The following is a 21,581-nucleotide window of genomic DNA, read 5'->3' on the forward strand; positions in this document are numbered from 1 at the left end:
TTAGGTTAATGAAATATACACAGAAACGTACTTCATTACATGATGTTGATGTAATATTCAGAACATCATGCATTGTAGGGGACCACAACATCTAGGCAATAACATTATTTGCTACAGTCCCAAACCATTTTATCAACATACCCATGTAACAAGAGATTTTTAACAAGAAATGGCTAGTTGGTTGTAAGTGTCCTTTACATTGGGAGAAGGAGTGGCTCAGTGAGTAAAGACACACACTGGCACTGAGAGTTTGAAGCAGGGGAGTTCTGGTTCAAATCCCGGTGTCGGCTCCTTGTGACCTTGGCCAAGTCACTTTATCTCCCTGTGCCTCAGGCGGCAAAAAATAAATTGTACGCTCCACGGGCCAGGGACCTCAGCCTGAAAAATGTGTCTGTAAAGCGCTGCGTACAACTAGCAGCGCTATACATGAACATGCTCATATTATTATTATTATTATTGTTACATAGTTTCGACAGTCATACGTTCCATTACACAATAGAATACACAAATGTGTTAGCAGAGTGGGAATGGTTGTTATATATAAAACACACCATGCCATAAAATGCTAGTAGTAATTAAAGAACACTCAATAAAAATTCATGAGGCACTGTTTTGCAACATCATTATGTTAATTAAGTGCTTATGCAATATAGGCATAAGGGTATCACATTTTTAATTGTTTGTTAATAAGCGCTGCAAGCAATATAAAATTAGTTCCATATGTAGTATAGTAGTCGGTGGCTCCTCCTCACAATCATCTCATATAAAGGTAGACTCTTCTGAAATCATACATTGATCCGATTGTATCTTCCCCCACATCTCTGAAATACAGCAAACACATGATGGTCAAAGATGGCACCTTACTATATATGTATCCGTGACAACGCGTTACACAGCTCTATATGATTGTGTACATACACACGTCAGTCACTTATATGTTAGAAGTACAAGTGTACATCAGTATGTAATTTTTCATTAAATTTGTAGCAGGCATAACTATGTATAGGAAGTGAACGTTGCCTGTATACTGACAAATGTGCGCGCACATCTTAGTGTGCGCACGCACTTCACGCTTGGGTCGACTAACTGTTAGCGCATGCGCAAAACAATGCGTACATTGTGCGTTCAATACATGTTGAAAATACCATTAAACATAAAATCTTTATTTCAAATACAATGAAGACGAAACTACATTCGTTCTAAACGAGTACATCTGTATTATTTTTAAACAGACGTGTTTGGAAAGAAAGCACGGCCGATAACACAATGCGCAAATGCAATACGTGTGACGTCATGTTAAGCCAGTGTGAAACGCACGCTAACACTCCTCCCACTCAATTAACATTCGGCTAACGCCCAGTGAACGCCCCCAGTGTATGACACAGTGCAGTTACCGTAACTATAACAAAACAACAGAGCCAATAGGCTTTGAGGCGCGCACGTCGCTTGGGGGCGGGACTTACATCCGTAATCCTTTTTAAGGACGCCTTGGCCCATGACAAGGGTCCCACGTCATACGTGGTGGACCCGGTTTTTTATTTTGTAGATGTTGCATGATAACAAAACAGGTACGTGTTAGAGTTATGGTAAAATGTTGCTAATATGTTTAAAGGGATAGGAAAGTACGTATATTTATTCCGTCAGCAATGTGTACTACTCTTTCAGGTTCTACTATATTGTAATAGGAAACAATTTGTTTGTGATCGCTACATGTTATGCAGTCTGCAATGTTACGCTGTATCCACGCATTGAAAGTGAAAATGGTGGTTACAAAAAAAAAAAAATTTAAACGCAGAGTCAACGCATAACGATTGTTATATTTACCATTCTTCTAGAATTAACTCTTCGTCTGCCTGCAACTGGTCGCTCCAGAAATGCAAGGCATTTGCATCCACGCTTGACCCAAACGCTGAATCCAGTATGACACACATCTCCTCCATGAAGCGCTCATAGGAATCGCCACTGCTTTCTTCAAACAATTGGTCCGGAGGTAGGTTCATTTCTTCGGGTACCCATTCCAATGCATTTTCAGCTGAAAGGCTTGGTACATAATCATAGTAGTTATGTTCTTGTACAATGTGGGTTTCAGGAATGGAGGGTGCAGATATTGCAGCAGGTATCGATTCACACGGAACAGTAGTAGCGGATCCATTGCTATTGGCATTAGGAATAAATATGCCATTAAGCACAATATGTGTGCCCTCTTTCACGGTGAAATGTTTATCCTTGGCAATCTTCCAGAAACCATACCTGTCTTCTAGCTTATCCTGCACATGTTCAAAACACTCATTAGTTGATAAAGTGAATCTTACTGAGGATTTAAAATTGCGCGCATGCCCAGGTTCTTGGTAATAAGGATACTTTGCTCTAATCAAATCATAGATTTGACCGGTGTTCGCTTTGTGTCCTGAGGTCGACAAAATAGCTTCTGCTATCATGAATTTATACCCTCTGTGCGGATTCATATTCTTTAACAATTCATCAGCCATTGCAGATTAACACAAAAGATGTCTGCAGCTCTCTGTTCTTTGCTCATAAGAATGAAACTGGTCAATGCGTAACAATTTGCTGTGTTTCCTTTTCAAGGTCATAAAAAGTATCAACTTTTACTCCTTTTTTCAACCACCAATTGGATTTGTTGAAATAATTGGTTTAACGTTTGTGGTTTGTGATAGCCGTTTGTCTGACAAACATGTATCATTTTTTATCTCGTTTCTCAAAACATAGCTAGACTTTTAATTAAGTAACATTGTGTTTTCTGGAAAAATAAAATACAGCACTGTCTGGAAATAGTGCTTACACAGCCATATAATGAAATTCACACACACACCTGCAAAAGTAAAAGTTTTTTTTCCTCATACATTTCTGTGTGTATTTGAAAGTCTGGTTAACTCCCTGTCTGCATCAGTTGAACTACGTGTCTATATGTATTTATATATCTCTCTCTCATAAATATATATATATATATATATATATATATATATATATATATATGACAATATGTCTGTAAAACCAAACTTTACATGTGTGTGTGTGTATATTACAACTTTTAAGGACTTATATGTAAAGAGGGATTTTTATATTGCAGTGATTTATTTAAAGGTTAACATAATAGAGCCTTACACTTGTATGGCCTATTGCATTGACCTGTATGGTAAATGTGATTTACCATCAAAAATTTTTTTTTATTTAGAAGGGCTGTAGTGTTAAAACCAATATTATATATATATATATATATATATATATATATATATATATATATATATATATATATATATATATATATATAATACAGGAGTACACACAACATATTGATGCCAGTAAGTATCCCTTGTATGAAACCTATTTAAATGGTGATAAACATGAGTGAATTAAGTAATAACAATGTGTTTAAGCCCAATACTGTTATAGGCTCACAGGTAGTATAGTTCACAAACATTAGGCCTGTATTATTAAAATACTGTGTTTTCACAAGGAAGCATGAAGTGTATGTTTTTTGTAAATACATCTATACCAGTTTAGATAGTACTATATATACATACATACACACACACACACACACACACACACAGTGTGTGTCTGTGTGTGTGTGTGTGTGCATATATCCATACATACTACATATATATTAGTATAAAATCAGAGATGTTCTTGAAACAAGAACACATAAATGATTAAAGGACAACATTACAATGGCCAGCAAAGGTAAGTAATATTTAACACATAATCCTGCTGTACACGTACAAGAAAGATGTTTGCAGTTAAATAGGTGTGTTTTTAATTGCATGTGAATAATATGCACATGCAATGATTACATCAAGTAACACACCCAAATACAATGTTTTGCTGCAAAGTCAATGGCAGCTTCTCTAAACATAGCAACTGGCTCCTGGTGGACAATTACTGAATACACGATTAATACATCAATATTAATAACACTATTCATTAATTAGGACTGTTAACATTTCCAAAACTTCACGTGTACAAGAACATACTTGAAAGTTTGGAAACAACACAGTCTTCAGCATACATACAATATTAATTAGATAATCTGAAGTCAACAAAACAAGGCCAAAGACATATTTAGTGAATTATAATATTTTTTTTTTTTTGTTCCTTTTGAGAGCGAGTAACAGGCCTGCTTGATGTCTCTTGTATTTTCCTTTTTCGTTTTGCAACAACTTTAGCCACAACAGAGCCACTTTGAGTGGCCTCTGGCACTTCACAGGCAGGGCTTGTGGCCAGTGACTCACCTACAGGGCTTTTGGGCAGTGACTCACCTACAGGGCTTTTGGGCAGTGACTGTTCACCGACAGGGCTTTTGGGCAGTGACTCACTTACAGGGCTTGTGGGCAGTGACTGTTCACCGACAGGGCTTTTGGCCAGTGACTCACCGACAGGGCTTGTGCCCACTGACACATGTGAGCAAGTTGGTAGACACTGCACAAGTGATGGTTGGTCTGTTTCATGTGTGTCTTTTTTTGTTTGTGTCCAAAAACTGGTCAGTAGTAACTGCTTGTGCTGTTTTTTTTTTGTCGCCTCCTTTGTAGGTGTCAGCTCCTGATTTTGTACAGATGGCAGCGGTAGGATGTCGTCAGGAACCTGCACAGCAATGTCTGCTACTTGACCGGTAACATTCGGACCTGGGGAATGAAGATCAGATGCATGTGGTGAAAAATTACCAGCATGTAAAGATCCTGCCTGTGAGGTGTTGAAGTTCAAATGTGGTACAGTAGTCATTCTCAAGTAATTTGCTTGGGTTTGCTGAACAACTAATGCTTCGAATGAGGTGTTGATTTTTTGCAACTGTTTAGGCACTTCAATGAAGACTCTGTGGAGATGTGCCAATTGTGATATCGTTTCTTCCTGCAGTGCAATCATCCTTTCCAGCACTGTCATCAGATCAGAATGCCGAAGATTTTCTGCTTCCACAATTTTTCCCTCAGAAGCTACAATTGCATCGTATGTGGTAGTTGATGGACGATTTGGCGGTAAAACTGTTTCAATTGGAACCTCTTCATGCTCACTTGATTGTATTTCTGTGTCTATGGCGGTGGCATCATCATCATCATCTTCATCATCATGTTCTAAAAATAAATGTACACATTATTAAATGGCATGTTAATCTCTGCTGTGTTACTATGTAATTATACTGTGTCATAAGTAACAACTAACATGTTTCCATACGTTTTATAACCTCACATTAAAAACTACCTTGACTTACGAATAATGTTTGGACTCAGTATGAAATATGAATGAATGAAAACTTGCTCTAAACTCACAACTCCTACATGATACTTAACATCACTAACACAATACATGTTGCCTTACACTTCATTTTCACTGACACTAAGTAATCCTATTTAAAGAACATGTGCAAAACAAATAATGAACATGACAACATAACATATAGAAGAGCACATATTATATGGCCACCAACTGATACACTCACCTTCTAGGTGTGTTGAGCTGCCTGACCCAGGTGAAGACACTTGTTCCGTCTCAGGTGACACATGTCCTCCAGGGGCAACTATATATAACAATAACATTAGTTTTACATTTACATGTGTAAATATTGAACAAACAGTTATTGTATGTTCTGTATTTATGAGTACCTAACAGCATCAGTTCCTTAACCGAAAATGTGTGTGTGAAAGTGAACATAAATAGTTGTAATAACAATGTACATGCCTGTGTACTTAGAACTTTTGAGTTCCCTAACATACAACATACTATGTTTCTGCAGTAATGCGTGAGGATAAATAGATTAAAATTATACATAAAAATCATATGTTGTGTAGTGATATCAGTATCATAATGTACATAACTATCATGAGATGAACATTCACAATGGTTATCATGAAGGTGGTCATATTGCAAAAAGTTTTGTTTTTGGTACAGGATATGTGTGGTACATTAATAGAAGATGTGGCACACCTGAATGTGGCTGTCACTCAACAAGACAACACATGCAGTGTGTGATAATGTGTCGTTGATAGTAGTTCAACTATAGATATGAGTGAACTAATGTGTGAGGTACGGTTTGATAACTAATGACTTGTTGGGGCATTTAGTAGCTAGAGTTACGCTTTCAAATGAGTGTGATTAACTTCAGTTGTGCTAGTCAGGTTGTAAGAACGGTATTCCCTTCCCATAAAAAGCCTAATCAGCCAGACCTTTCAATTACTTCAAACAGGTGAAAATGCTGTGAACTAAGTTGACCCTAAAATGAGCCTGTAATTTGTGTGTGTGCTGAACCCCACCCCCTCTGTTGACGTGTATGCTGTGATGAGATATTCATTGCAGCTGCTTTAACACAATGTTAGAGGAGCTAAATAGTCGTCTGCAGTGTTTAAGTTATGAACACAATGACATAACATATGCTACGTGTGCCTCATTATGCTGTCTGTATATGACATAAAGCAAAAATGGACCTTTCCATAAACAACTATAGATGTGTTAGTGCAAGTGATGTTTGTAGGCCGTTGCATGCAATATATTTGATGCATGCTTAAAATAGGCAGTAATGTCATGTTTGTAGGAGTAAAATAAATAAAATACACAATAATATTATACATATTTATGTTCTGTACCTGTAGCTAGTAATAATTTCTCATTAGCATGTGTTACACATGTGAACTACCCTGTTGTTCCCCATCTTCGCCCACCATCAATTGCTTCCACTGCAGCAATGCATTTTGGGAATTCACATGTAAATGACCACGCAATGGCACGTGCTCTATTAGTTACTGCTTTTAGTAGGACTACAACATATATGTCTATTTTGAGATATATATATATATATACAGAATCAGACATATACATATATAGATGCAGGTATGCTTATATTGTGAAGACAGTATAAAAAGCAGCGGAAATATGCAAAATAACTGTAAGCAACGACACGCCTAGTACAGTAATATTTCTCACCTGGTGGAAATTGTGAGGGATAAATTCCAATATCACGGTCACCAGCCAAGCCTTCCACGACGACGGGAAGTAATTTTGCCCGAAGCAGCTCCTCCAATGGAGTTAATATCAGACGTTGTGGTGTCGGCCCACCTCCAGTGCCAGTAGCATGCACGCGTTGGTCTTGTATTTTCTTTTTCAATTTTGACCTAATATCATCAAATCTTTTCCGACAATGATACTTGTCCCTGACACTATTCCGACACGCATTGACACCAATGACTATTGTGTCCCACATTTCTTTTCTGCTTGATGAACTTGTCCGCCCTTGAAAAACATAGAAAATATATGAGGTAAATTAATAATAATAGAAGCACCAGTTTCCTACACTGCTAGCTGTTCCAAGAGATAGCAAACATGCTGTTTTAGGTGTAATATGTGAAGCACATGAGCATTCACTACTAAACCTATACATGTAAGCAAGCTTGCATTCATATTGTATGCAGTTATGGCAAATTGAACGCCTGTGTTTAGTTGTCCTTGTAACACATGATAAAAAGCTGTGTTTCCACACTAATTAACATAGAAAGATATTCTGTACCCATATTTGCATATGAACAAAACTCAGATGACCTAGGATCACATGTATTTGAAGAATAAATGGAAAGGTACACTTACCTACTAAATGTCCATAGATACTGTCATAGTGCTCCAGAATCCCAGTGACAAGAGCTGTATTTTCCTGGTCATTGAAGCGAGGATTACGTGGCTTCTCCACACGTTTCTTCCAAGCAGGTTTAGGCTCAGAGCTTGCCTGGTGCTGACTGGACTCTCCTTCTTCCAATGGAAGAGACTCCAAAAGCTGGCCACCAGCAAGCACGCCACCACCAGACACCCCATCAGCAACTGAGCCACCAGCAGCACTCCCACTCCCAGCAACAGCACTCGCACTCCTAGCACCAGCACTCCCACTCCCAGCAACAGCACTCCCACTCCCAGCAACAGCACTCGCACTCCCAGCAACAGCACTCGCACTCCTAGCAACATCACTCCCCTGAACAGTACGTTCACTCTGACGTGTACTCGCACGAGTAGCACTCCCACTCCCACCAGCATCACTCTTCCCACGCTTTGCGGGCATACTTACAGCACTCACAAAAAACAGACAACAAATGTACAGCCAATCACACGAAACACTTCCACATATAAAACAAGACAAAGATGTAAACAAAACAACAAAGGACAAAGCTCTCCCAATACACAACAAGTCTCTCAGTCAATATGCAAATCTTAAATCACCCAGCTCTGTGCGTCTCTCTCTCTCTCACTCCCAACAACACAGAGAATGATTAACAGTACACGTTGCCTTTAAATATTACGCGCTATCCAATACATGCTTGGTTCGCCTGATTCAGCAAGATTTTTGATTGGCCAACCTAACAGCACCCCGCCACGCATGCCGATACACCTGTGTGTGATCGGCAAATCATCGTGAGAGTGGGCGGATATGTTTTCGGCTTGATTTTGAATGTATTCGGCACTTACTGCATACGGAGAGGAAAAATCGCCAATAACATGACTAATCGGTAAGCTTGCCGATTTCACATAATCGTCGCTTACTGCATGAGGCCCTAAATGTCCCTAACCAGTGCCATTATCTGCAGCCACTGCAGACGGCTCTGCAGTCTGCTTGGTGGACCTTTGGGAGATGTACAGATACACTCATAGGTTCACTGTCTTTTCTATACCATATTCCTTTGTAATCTTTCTGTAGTCTTTATTTCTTTTGAAACAGTAAGTTAAAAAATAAGTATTGTACAGTATCATTGATGTAAGCTGTTTTTACCTGACTTGCAAAGCCTCCAGATATTCATAAAGATTGGGTCTGTTTGTTGCATCCAGTACATTTTTTATTTTCTCTGTTTCAAACATCAGTTCCTATGTAAAACAGTAAAAATATACTTGTAACATCAACATCATCTGGTATGCTAAATACAACATAAAAGATACAGGTTATTTTGCCACCAATATAGTTGTATTTATCTTTGAGTTAACGGTTGCATTTGTAAAGTTTGAGCCTGTGGGACTTCCCACGTAACCGGAGGGGCAAACTCACTGCATACACTGAAGATACCAGCTGTGATTCAGAGGGAACTGAGGACACAGCAGACTAAAAGGGACATCTTAAAGAAACCAAAATGATTCCTATACTTACACATGGCCGTGTAAGTATTACTATTTATCCACGTTCTTTCCACATCCATTGTTGCCCCACCAGCATATACAGTATGTGTATATATCTGTGTATCTCTCCTGATTTGTATATGCACGTCCACCATTATTGTATGGACTGAATATTGATGCTACATCTGATTCTGCGCTCCCCTTATTCTTTTCTATACATATTCGTAAAGCAGAGCAGAATCATAAAGGCAAATAAGAAGTGAGCATCGAAGGCTGGAATATCTACAACTCCAGCCCAAATCTTTAAATCAATAGGGAATTGTAAAACAAATCAATGATTATAATCAATAATATAAAATTGTCATTTGAAAGAACTGAACATGTATAGTGTCAGCAATCCAATAGCCTCCAAGGAAGGGTTTAACAATATTGCTTATTTGCATATCCTTTATCATATTTTGTGATTATCTGCATATACTCATTATACAGGCTATAGGGTTTAGCAATATTGCTGGTTTACATACCCTTAATCATATCTTGTGATTATCTGCACTATACAGGTTAGATTACCTTGATTTATTTAGACTAGGTTTATTCATCATATGCTCTCAGTGTTTGTCTATCTAGAGATTTTGGTGTTGGAGGGGTGTTAATTAGGGAAGTACCACAGATAATTTTTATCTGTGGGAACGGGCCTGAAGAAGGGGCGTCAGAGGCCCCGAAACGTTCGTTGCCCCCCTACTTTTTCCACCCTACATTTTTACATGTATTGTACGTTTTTCCTTTTTTCCCTTTTTGTTGTCACATTGTTGTTATCCTTCATCCCCCTTTAGTTGTTGTTTCATGAGATGTGATCTCCAGACCCTGCATTTGGGTATATTGTACAGCTGCTACAAATTTTGCCAAATATATATTTATTGACTTATTCAAATTGACAATTGTCTATTGTATCTTTTTACGTGCTGGGGCCCTTCTGTGTATATATCTGATTCTATCGGTGGGGTCAGAGGTCCCCCCTGCCTCCGTGCAACAATTTATCTACAGTGTATATTCATACATTTAGTTCTTTGTGGAGTGCTACCTATCTAACATACTTTTTGAACATGTATAGTGGATCCACAAAAGAACAAAAAAATATGAAGAATTATGTCAACGTTAAAACAAAAAGGAATATAAATTAAACAAAAAACTGTTATAAAAGTCAAATGCTCAATGGAAAGAACGTTATAAAAGAATTGGATCTCTCAAAGATAACAGGAAACACGAATGTCATGATACATTCCATATAACAGTTAACGTTTGCGTACAGTGTGGCAACCAAGAGGTTAACCATTTGAATAAAATAACTTTCTATTATGTTTCCCTCCGGCAATGATGTCTGTGTCATAAAAAGCTACAGTTCCATGTCATAAGTGGCAATCACACAATTAAGGAAATGCGTTTGTTTTCTCAGGAACTAATTTGCACTCGCTGTTTATATTAAAATTACAAGTGAATCCCTGTGAAGATTTGCATACTGTATGTCTACTTTTTGTCAATGCGGAAGATGCTTATCTGGATTGAAGACCTTCAAATAACGAATGTATGTTTCTCAAAACTAAATGTCCTGAAGGTCATATACAGCTCCGGGTAACTTTTGCATTACAGGCCAACCAGAATGAAAAATAATATGAGTTTTGTACAACATTAGTTATAAGTGTATACAACTTGACCAGAATCAGTAGTCGTAAGGTGAGAATTGGGAAAATATTGCATTAACAATTTGTTTCACTCTCAAGGGAACAAAGGGGACTCTGGCCTGTGGTACCCATGCTTACAGCAAATTCCTTTAAGTATAAGGATGTGGGTGCCATTAATCTGGTGATTATGGGCAGATAATTATGAACTATTTGATATTCCCTGATTATACTTTAAATAAATAATTCCCACCTCATTGCTATTTAGCCGTAAAAGGGTCTCGCATCGCAGGATACAGTCACACAGGCCTATCAAGGCACCTGGAGTCTTTCACACATCAAAGACTTGTGGGGTATATGAATGCTTGTTTGAACCCCACAAAGAGATCTACCTAGGGGAATACCGTATTTTGTGGGCATGGATCTCATATTTTCCTTGACGTGACCCCTTGAGGGACCTATGATAGGACTTTCACTGGTAATGTATAGGTTTTCCGTTTTACTCCTTGTTATATTATAAACGGCCTTACCCTATGTGCTGTATGTAATTGTATCATCTTTTTTCTGTAACAAGTACTGTACATGCATACCGCGCATTAACGTACGCGATGGGACCGGAGCATGTATGTAAAGCGAAAATGTAGTTAAAGTGAAGCACTACCTTTTCCCACTTATCGATGCATGTACTGTACTGCAATCATCATATACGTGCATAACTGATGTAAATAACGCATTTGTAACAGGCTCTATAGTCTCCCCGCTTGCGCACAGCTTCGGTACAGGCAGTGAGCCGGTATTGCTGTTCAGGACGTGATGACAGGCGCATACGTGAGCTGCCGTTTGCCTATTGGGCGATATGTACTTACTCGCGAGTGTACTTAAAGTGAGTGTACTTAAAGCGGGGTATGCCTGTACAGCTTTTGTAATATTAAATCTAAAATGTAACAAGTACTGTTTTGGAGCTCTAATGTAACCTATTACCTTCTGAAGAGATTGTCCTAATTTTCTAATGTTTTGTGAAATTACTAAATTGGGACTCCTTAAATTTTAAGCCCTTAAATTCATCTTGGTGGTGGTTAGAGCATAATTTGAGTGCTGCGTGCCTTCTGGGGGTTTGAGTGCCCATGTGGTGAGGTGAGTAAGGCAACTGGGAGGCCAGCTGTTATTCATCCCTTTCACACACAAATGCACACATGGTAAGCGTGTAGTTGATAAACCCCAAAATATTAAAACCACACTATAGTTGTGGTTTGAGCAAGACAATATTTGGTCAAGATTAATACATTTACCACTCAATTTTTTTATCAGATGAAATATTATTAAAGGCAAAAAACAAATTCAGCAGTTTTACAGTGGTAAAGTTACAGTATTTGTTCTTGAAGAAGAGAGCTGTTTAAATGTATTGTGTGTGCGGCCTACGGTAGGTGGAGCAATGGAGCGACACGGGGAACAATAGAAGAACGCAACCTGGGAGGAATGATGCAACTTGGAGGGATAATGCAACTTAGGGGCTTATTCCATATCACCCAAAGCGGTTGTTTGGGCTGTTTTCAGCCGACATTCCCTTTTGACGTCAATGGAGAATTTTGTCTGAAAACAGCTTGATCGGCCGCTTTGGCTGATATAGAATAAGCCCAGTATAGGGTTTATGCAACTCAGGAAGGGGATACATGTTTGGCCCGGGGGTGCATAACGGTTAGCCTGAAAAAAGCCCCCCCCCCCTAGTATGAGGTTGTTGAATTGAAGCAGGGGTGGGAGGAGGATGCTGGAGCTTACTAGGGTGGGGTGAAGAGTGGAGTCAGGGCTCATTTAATGAAATTGGGGATAGGGTCTGTGGCCACCCCCATGATCGCAGGCCCGCAGCCCTATAAGTGTGAGCTCACCTTATGAGTCTGAGACATTACAGATGTAGCAGGCGTTGTTACGCTTCGTTACTCCCGTTATTGCATGGTAAAGCGCAAATCATGCGATTTGTATGTGAAATAACACAATGCTGTTACTTTTGGCTCCTGTATTCGAGTATTAACGCCTGCTAAATCTATAGTTTGGCCCATATTCATCATGCTGAATGGTGTATTGCTCCAAACATTATGCTAATTATGCCATCTTGACTTTGTGCCACTTAAGCCAGGAGTAATCAAGATGTGATGCGGGATATCACACCCGATCTGGAGGTTAACTTACTGCCAGTTTGGGCGCGATATCCTGTATGGTGCTTTGATGACTCCCAGACCTTTGTATCAATGTATCAAGGTTATCTGTAGCAATTTTGCTCTGCTTGTGCCAGTGATTGATTTGGGGAGTGAATATTGGAGGTTTAGGGGAGTGGACAGCGCAATATTACAATAAAATACACATAATTGTGCGCCCATGACTTGTGCCGTTTACATTTCTCTTTGCTTTACATACATAGGTGGTGTTAACCTAAACGATCTGTGTGAAGTTTAGGAAACAAGATTCATACTGTACATATGCAGTGAGTGTAAATTACATTCTGGAGCAAACTGCATAATATCGATACATATCCCCCTTTATCTATAATGACTTTGGTTATTTATTATACATATTTTGCTGATAGATTTCTTATTCTTGTAAACTACATTGTGTGCGACATAGATGGCAGTGTACAAATACTTTATTAAAATGTTCAAATACTAGACTTAGTTAGAATGAAATGTAGAAGATAAACAAAAGCAAACCAACTCAAAGAAATAAAATATTATCAGCTGTTTTTAATCTGTTTCCATAATTTCAAATGACAGTAGTCAGTTTCAAAATGTTGGCCTGAAAGCCATTCTCAATATTCCAAACACACCAGGCAACTTGATTATAACATTATGTGTATCAAATAAGTGTGATTGGTGCTTGGAACACCTACAGGTATCGCAAAATGTTAACAAGCACTTGCAAACAGTTTGATATTGAATGACTATTAACATTTTTCTTGGCACTACACTTTATACTTATCTCAACTGTGTACACAACCTATCTACTTGCGACAAAGAAGGCCAATTTAAGGAGATGTAAAGTAAGTGGGGAAGATTTTCATTTTGAAATACAGATAAGTAGGGAAGATGTTTTATATCTACACCCCTTCGGTATCCGCCTCAAATATTACACCTCCTTTTCCTCTCTCTCCTCCTGCCTTACTTGACTCTTTTTCCTCTGTCACAGAAGAGCAAGTGTTGCTGTTGATCTGTGCTCCCTCAACCATTTTCCCCCGTCCTGACTCCATTCTCTCCCATCTCCTTAAATCTCTTGCTCCCCCTCTAATCCCTACACTCACATATTTTAAACCCCTCCCCAGCTCTGCGACCTTTCCTGCCACCTTGAATCATGCAATAGTTATACCTTTACTCAAAAACAGCAACCTTGACCCTATCTGTCTCTCTAATTATCACCCTCTCTCCCTCCTGCCTTTTGCCTCTAAACTCCTTGAACGCCTTTTATTCTGTCGGTTGCTCAATTTTCTTACCTCCTATTCTCTCCTAGATCCTCTACAATCTGACTTCCGCACTGCTCACTCTACTGAAACAGCCCTAAATAAAATGGCTAATGACCTCCATGCTGCCGAAGCATTACACCCTGATTATATTAGTCAACCCTTCTGCAGCCTTTGATACTGTGGACCATCCTCTTCTCCATCATATTCTCAGTACTCTTGGCATGTGAATCAGAGCTCTAGCCTGAATATCCTCTTACCTCTCCCATCTCACTTTCAATGTCTCGTTTGTCAACAGCCCCTCCTCCTCTGTCAATCTCTCAGTGGGCATACATCAAGGCTCTGTCCAGGGACCTCTTCTCTTTTCTCTTTACACACCCTCTCTAGGTGACGTTATCACAGCTCTTGGGTTCAAATACCACCACTATGTTGATGACACACAAAGGTATCTTTCAACCCCTGCCCTTACACCTGCTGTACAGACCAAAGTTTAGGAATGTTTTTCCGGTATATCATCCTGGATGGCCATCCACCAACTCAAACTTAACATGTCGAAGACGGAGCTCCTCATACTTCTTCCCAGATCTGGCCCTACTGTCACCTTCTCCATTACTGTTGGCAAAACTATCAGGCACACAGTAACACAAACACGCTGCCTAGGGATCACATTTGACTCCTTCCTCACATTCACCTATCAGAGAAGAGCTAAAACCCTTCAATGTCCATTTTTCATCAGCAGCATTGCAAAGATACGCCTTTTTCTCTGTCGCTCTACTGCTAAAACTCTAACACAGGCCCGTCTTCTCTCCCATCTCAACTATTACAACCTTCTACTGTTCGGCCTTCCTGCCTCTCACCTGTCTCCCCTACAATCTATTCTAAACGCTGCTGTTAGAATCACTTTACTCTCTACTAAATCTGTTGCAGCATCTCTGCTGCTGAAATCCCTCTACGGGCTTCCTATTAAATCCTGTATTTCTTACCAAATTCTCCTCCTCTCTGTACACTTTTCAGCCCTTCTTTACATTCAGCCCTAATTTCTTGCTATCCACCAGCCCAACTTTTGCGCTCTGCTCAAGGATGTCTTCTGTCTACCCCCTTTGAATTTAAAGCCCTCTCCCGCTTAAAACTTCTCACACTCTGGCATGTCCATCCCCTCAATATCCGACTAGCACCCTCTATATTCACCTTTAAGACCCATCTAAAAACACACCTCTTTAACAAAGCATATGGACAACTGTCTCTGTAAGTTCTCCCTACTTACCACTTAGATTGTAAGCTCTTCGGAGCAGGGACTCCTTTTCCTAATGTTACTTTTATATCTGAAGCTCTTATTCCCATTATGTATTATATTATAATAATGTCACGTGTATTACTGCTGTAAAGCTCTATGTGCGCGGATGACGCTACATAAATAAAGATATATACATAAATAACTACATACATAGTAAAGATTGTTTTCCAAACTTACCTTAAAGTCTGCATCCACTCCATCAAATCGTTTAGCATCATCTGGAAGCTGTTTTCTGATATCTACAGACCCAATGAAGATGCTTTCTAGATGCAACCAAGTACGCTGGACTTCCATCCAAATATAAATCACTGAATCAGCGAGGTTCAGCTTTTTTTGCCAGCTTGACACTTGTTCAATGAAATACTCAACATACTTGCTTTGCAGGATTGTCTGTAACTGCACCTACAACAGAATAGTGAACAGAAAACAATAGCAAAATCATACAAAACATATAACGTGAGCAATACAGTGCTCCTGCAACCCAACAATGCTGGAGGTGTCATTCTTTTCATTGAACTGCAGGTTTGTGTACCACTGAAAGGGTTAGGTGGACGCAAACTATTTTTGCTACGGACATAAATAACATACAGATATCACAATTAAACGTCTTCAAATCTGCAGGGAGTGAAGATATTTCTGTAAATGAAGCTATGCAGGCAAAGCCAAACTTTGCAGAATAAATAAAAAACTTAAAAACGATACCATTTCAAGCACAGTATAAAAAACACAGGCCTAGATTCAATATAAATCAATAAATGGCAAATAGACGTTATCGTTGTTTTACGCCAATTTTGTTTCATCGGCCTGTTCACTAAAGCTGTAAAGCAGATATAAGAGGGTTTTTACCATTGCAATATATCGGCGACAGTTTTACTGCAGCATGCAAATGAGTCATTAGACTATTTATTTACATGCTATTTGCTAAGGTCTGATACCTGGCAATATTGGACTACCTCCAAAAACTATTGAAGATTTTTATCACCTACCCCAGGCTGGCTATCTTGCTAATGTACTGTATATAGTGGCCACTATATACAGTACATACGGTCGACAAGATATCCTCAACCAACTTGGAATAAGTGATGAATGGAAATGAAACAAACTTTTAACACATTTCTAATATATTAACCCCTTAGTAGCCCAAAGACCAACCAGTAATTGAAAACGTATAGGAAACATATTTTTCTATTGATTTCTATGGTGCAAAACCATACTGCAATGGGAAGTAGATTGTAAGTGATTTGTTCAAATGACTCATATTACATTTTAGCTTTTAGTTGTGATTTTCATATAGATTTTCCTTGGCAGTTTGGTGTCAAATAGCACAATCACAAGTTGCCAGACTGCACCTTTAAACCCTCGTTTAGAAACTTTCCACGTAAATGATTTATTTGGGCCACAGTCCCAAACATTGATGATATTGCTGCATTAGTCAAGAGGTATGGGAAATTCAAAAGACTATCATTTTTTTGGGAGAGATACGTCTGGTATATAGAAGGTTATAATCACAGAAAAGTTAATGTTAGTTCATTTAAATCTACAGAATTGTACAAGTGTCTGGTGAAGTTCAACAGAAACAAAAAAAATTTGAGCCAAAGGAATTCAAAATCAATAAATGAGTAGGTAATATGGCTATACAAAAAACACTTATAAAACAAGTGGATTATTAAGCTGAGAGAACACCATGTAGAAAGAGCCCTTACCTGGTTGCTATCTAAGGTTTCAAAGAGCTGTTCATCTGTTCTTAGTAGAGGAGTTCCTGTCCGATAATGCTGTTCGTATGAAAACTCCATAGTAGTCCAAGTTTGACTAATCTCTGTAAGTATCTAATCATAAAGAATTAGATGTTATTCCATTATTCCTTTTTTCTTAACCCGAATATCTATCAGGATAACCAGAATTATTACACCTGTACATAACATATAATTAGGGTGACTATATTTGCCCTATATTTGCGACTGCACAAGCGGTACGGCGAGCACCAAGTGCGCATGTGCGAAGAGGGCAGCCGGCAAGTGACGATCGCGCATGCGTGGTCAGCGGAATAAAAAACTGGGACAGCACCCCAAGAAGTCGTGACAGAGGCCTAAAAACCGGGACTGTCCCGGCTAACCCGGGACATCTGGTCACCCCACATATAATACAGTAATGGGAAAGATTAGGAAGTTTAATGTAAGGGTATTTTGGAAGATAAGAAGGGAACATTTCATACATAGTTACATAGTAGATGAGGTTGAAAAAGACATACGTCCATCAAGTTCAACTTATGTTAAATGTTAAATACAATATAATACTCTTTTGTTAAAGTTATTTATAAAGAATGCCTAACAGTGCATATCTTGAAAGTGTCTCTCACAATCGTATAGTTTATAACACATCAGCTTTAAGAGAGTTTTCCTTTAGATTTTTCTTTGGGTGCTAGAAAAACATTTCTTTATAAAAATAAAAATAAATCAGGGAATTTGTGATATTGTTAAAAAAAAAAACATTTTAAAGGTACTGTACGTGCCTGAAGTGAACTTTGCTTAGAACTGTTTAACAGTTATAACATGTCAGGATGTTTTCACTTAAATTCCTTTGAAAATATACCTTCTCAGTCCCCATCTCCTTCACCGCTTTGTCCACAATATTACGGACATCATCTTCCACCTTGTGCAGCTGGAGTGCGAGCAAATCTGATAACGTTGTTTGTTCACTCATTGAAAACTGGACCTACCGGGCAAATTTTTTTTTAGTTATTATTTTGAAAGTTTTCTGACTTCCTTTTAAAGGTTAACTGCAAATGTTACCCGATTCATGAGTTGCCCTTTGGAGAGAGAGGGGCTTATACTTTATCAGCCAAAACGGGATTCAATGTGGAATTTCAGCAAAAGATAAAAGCCTGAATAGCCGCTTCAGCATATTAACAGCCGCTTCAGCATATGACCAGCCGCTTCAGCATATGACCAGCTGCTTCAGCATATGACCAGTCGCTTCAGCATATGACCAGTCGCTTCAGCATATGACCAGCCGCCTCAGCATATGACCAGCCGCTTCAGCATATGAACAGCCGCTTCAGCATATGAACAGCCGCTTCAGCATATGACCAGCCACTTCAGCATATGAACAGCCGCTTCAGCATATGAACAGCCGCTTCAGCATATGAACAGCTGCTTCAGCATATGACCAACCGCTTCAGCATATGACCAGCCGCTTCACCATATGACCAGCCGCTTAAAGCTGCAGTTCAGTCAATATCCTGCATGTGTGTTTTTTTTAATAAATCAGTTCTGTAGTAAGAAAAAATACTTTTAGCATTTTCTGTTTTTAAAAAAACAACTTTGAAACACCAATTTTCTTGTATTCTATTTTAACAGCCATTTGCTAAGGCACTGCCCCTTCATGTCCTGTCACAAGCTCTGGCACACCCCTTTGTCAGCCCTGCCCTCCCTCTAGCACTTGTCAGTGCAGCAGTGCTCATGAATATTCATGAGCTTCCACTGCCAGTCAAGCAGATTATAAACAAATGCCAGCTTTTAATATGTCACCAAATTTCGACCTATCAATACATGGAAAACGAATTGACCTGCAGCTATACAGTTCTTTAGCTAATTAGAGATTGCACACATAAAACTATTGAAGTAAAAAAATAAATGTAAAAAAAAAAAAAAAAAAAACGACTGAACTGCAGCTTTAAGCATATGTATCCCAACATGGACTCCTATTCAACATGATGTGACACTGCTTTCCAGTGCTGCAGAACAGATCAGCTCTATGTAATTGAATGGGACTACAATCTTTCCCAGAGCTGGGGAGCAGCTAAACAGCATATAGAAAGAAGAACAGTACATTGTGAAAAAAAGAAGAACATTGACAACATACTTTCTTCTCCCTCCTATGAAATCTCTACGAGGTTCTCTGTATAACAAGGCAAAGAAAAATGTGCTATTATGAACAACTACAATTACATTTCTGCTTGTGACTGAGTCAGATTTAAGGGACTTATACATTAGGTTTTCTATATTTTAAACCGATTGTTAGCCAGTGATGCTTACACTGCCTAATTTATATTAATAAAAGGAAAATAAATTAAAGACGAACACAAAATATGATTGATTATGCACTGTTATTAATTAATGTATAGTATTCTGCATTTACAGTTTTGAAATGAATAAAAATAATTAAGAAATATTGGGGTGGGGAGGAAATGTTTATATGTATACAGTATATATATACATGTAGCCCCCTCTTTGGGGACTTGTAGTTACTGTAAGGGGTCAGCTGGGTTGGATCACTCAAGGTTCACCCTTTCCCTTGTCTACTCGGTGACCAGTGATGTTATGATAGGGAGCATAGAGGGTATATATAGCTCAACTATGTTCTAGAAACAGGTTCTTCCGAGTTCTGACTGGGTCCTCACTGTGAGCCTTGTAAATAGGTTTGTGTGTATAGCCGAGTGTATTAAGATGTGTCCTGTTACCTGTTATTATTTTGAAGTTAGGAAACGTGCCCCAATCTAAGTAAGCGCCAGTAGTAAGGGACTATGATTGTTCTCAACATTGTTAGGTGCAACATGCTTTTGATAGGAGTTCTCCACATAGTAACTCCAGAGTATGTTTGGACCGGCGCATCCGGAAGGTTCCCTGTGCATTCGTGATCGTATAAGTATGGAGGAAGTATGCAATACATAATAGTGGGCTGCTAATCCAGGAGCCCAAAGTTTATGCCTGAAAGGCCCACTCAACAAGTGGTAGGGCATTACTAACTCTATGCAAGAGACTGCCAATTTGGCCTTTACTACGATTAACAAGTTAAGTACCTCCCCAGCGTAGAAGTGAAAGCTACTGGGGGTTGAAGTATTGAGATATATGTATACCACTGTCAAATAAAGCACCTTTTTGCTTTATAAAAGTTTCTGGCACCCATCTTTCTCCTACAGTATCTGCTTATTCACACCCAGACTGCACCTACTGTACAGTATGCAGCACCCTGCAAAGGCCTGAGAGACTTGAGTTCTGCCATTGTGTATAGTTAATCTTATGGGACCTCCTTTAAAGCCGGGTATGGATGGTTACGTACCAGTACAGTTTACTAGAATACATGCTGATATCTGTATAAACATAATGTTGGCCACTGCTTTTAAATGAAGTCATTGATTTTATGTTTATTTGTACTACAAAAAGACTGTGACGTGAGCCAATCTGTGTTTTACAAAAGCTGCTTCAATATCAAAACTGCAGGACACACGACAACCGTGCAAAACGTTATAAGTATATATAAATACCCGGAAAAAAATATTGCGTGGATAGATAAATGTGTGCAAATAAATAAAAAAGAGAATTCCTTTATTAAAAAAAAAAAAACAACTAGTAATTTTGTCAGTAAAAATCGTTAAATACTGAAAACACAGAACACTATTGATGTACTGTATCATGAAAAAATTTCCCGTAGCAACAATTTAACACAAAAATGCCTTAATACATAGACCCTCAACACATCCTTCGCACCAAAATAGCCTTATCTTTGTATGACTGTATTAGAAGGCTAATAAGAAATGTGGCAATATGCTCAACTGTGTGTAACTTTGCTATCGTAGGGATTTAGCAGCTGTAGTTACATTCTTCATTTGAAGTGTTTTTCTAGCAATATTATTTTTTGGCAGCCAAACGTCAATATTATACATTGTGTTACGTAATGATATGATTAAATGATGTGCTTGAAGGCCGTTATGGCGCTGAAGGATATAATTCTGAAAAATATTAAGTAAGTTATGTAAACGTACAATAGTGTCTGCAGCCCCTGTAACACATTGTGAGAAATGTTAACACACCATTACCATGCATTCCAGTCAATGGAATGCAATACATTGTTAACTACACAGAGGGTGTGAAAGGGGTAATCAGTATTTTCTGTATTTTTATCCCATCCCTCTAACACTACCCTCTTAAATAATTCATAGGACTCAAAGAGGGTTCCTTATTAAAGATTGATAGTGCCAACTGGGCACTACTGCACAGAAACCCCTATTGCTTTGAATGGAAGTTTTCATGCACTAACACCCGATTAGCACAATCGCACTTTAATGAACAACCCCCCAAAA

The 21,581-nt window shown here is 38.7% G+C and overlaps 2 protein-coding genes across 2 annotated transcripts in view; both read right to left on the reverse strand.

Moving 5' to 3' along the window:
• DNAH11 (dynein axonemal heavy chain 11) overlaps positions 1–21,581 on the reverse strand; it is a 323,392-nt gene that overhangs the window by 218,584 nt on the left and 83,227 nt on the right. Inside the window, exons 25-28 of the mRNA XM_075587148.1 lie at positions 18,092–18,214; positions 17,206–17,328; positions 15,680–15,904; positions 8,753–8,844 (exon numbers count right to left, since the gene is read on the reverse strand). Coding sequence (XP_075443263.1) covers positions 8,753–8,844; positions 15,680–15,904; positions 17,206–17,328; positions 18,092–18,214 — 563 coding nt within the window. The remainder of the gene's footprint in view (positions 1–8,752; positions 8,845–15,679; positions 15,905–17,205; positions 17,329–18,091; positions 18,215–21,581) is intronic.
• On the reverse strand, positions 4,081–8,737 carry LOC142488854 (uncharacterized). The gene is made up of 4 exons (XM_075589192.1): positions 7,585–8,737; positions 6,928–7,233; positions 5,450–5,527; positions 4,081–5,084 (listed from the first exon to the last, which is right to left on the reverse strand). Exons 1-4 carry the CDS (start codon positions 8,045–8,047, stop codon positions 4,081–4,083), a joined length of 1,851 nt encoding a protein of 616 aa, XP_075445307.1. The 5' UTR covers positions 8,048–8,737.

The sequence above is a fragment of the Ascaphus truei genome, chromosome 2, assembly GCF_040206685.1.
Source record: "Ascaphus truei isolate aAscTru1 chromosome 2, aAscTru1.hap1, whole genome shotgun sequence".
NCBI classification, from domain to species: Eukaryota; Metazoa; Chordata; class Amphibia; order Anura; family Ascaphidae; genus Ascaphus; species Ascaphus truei.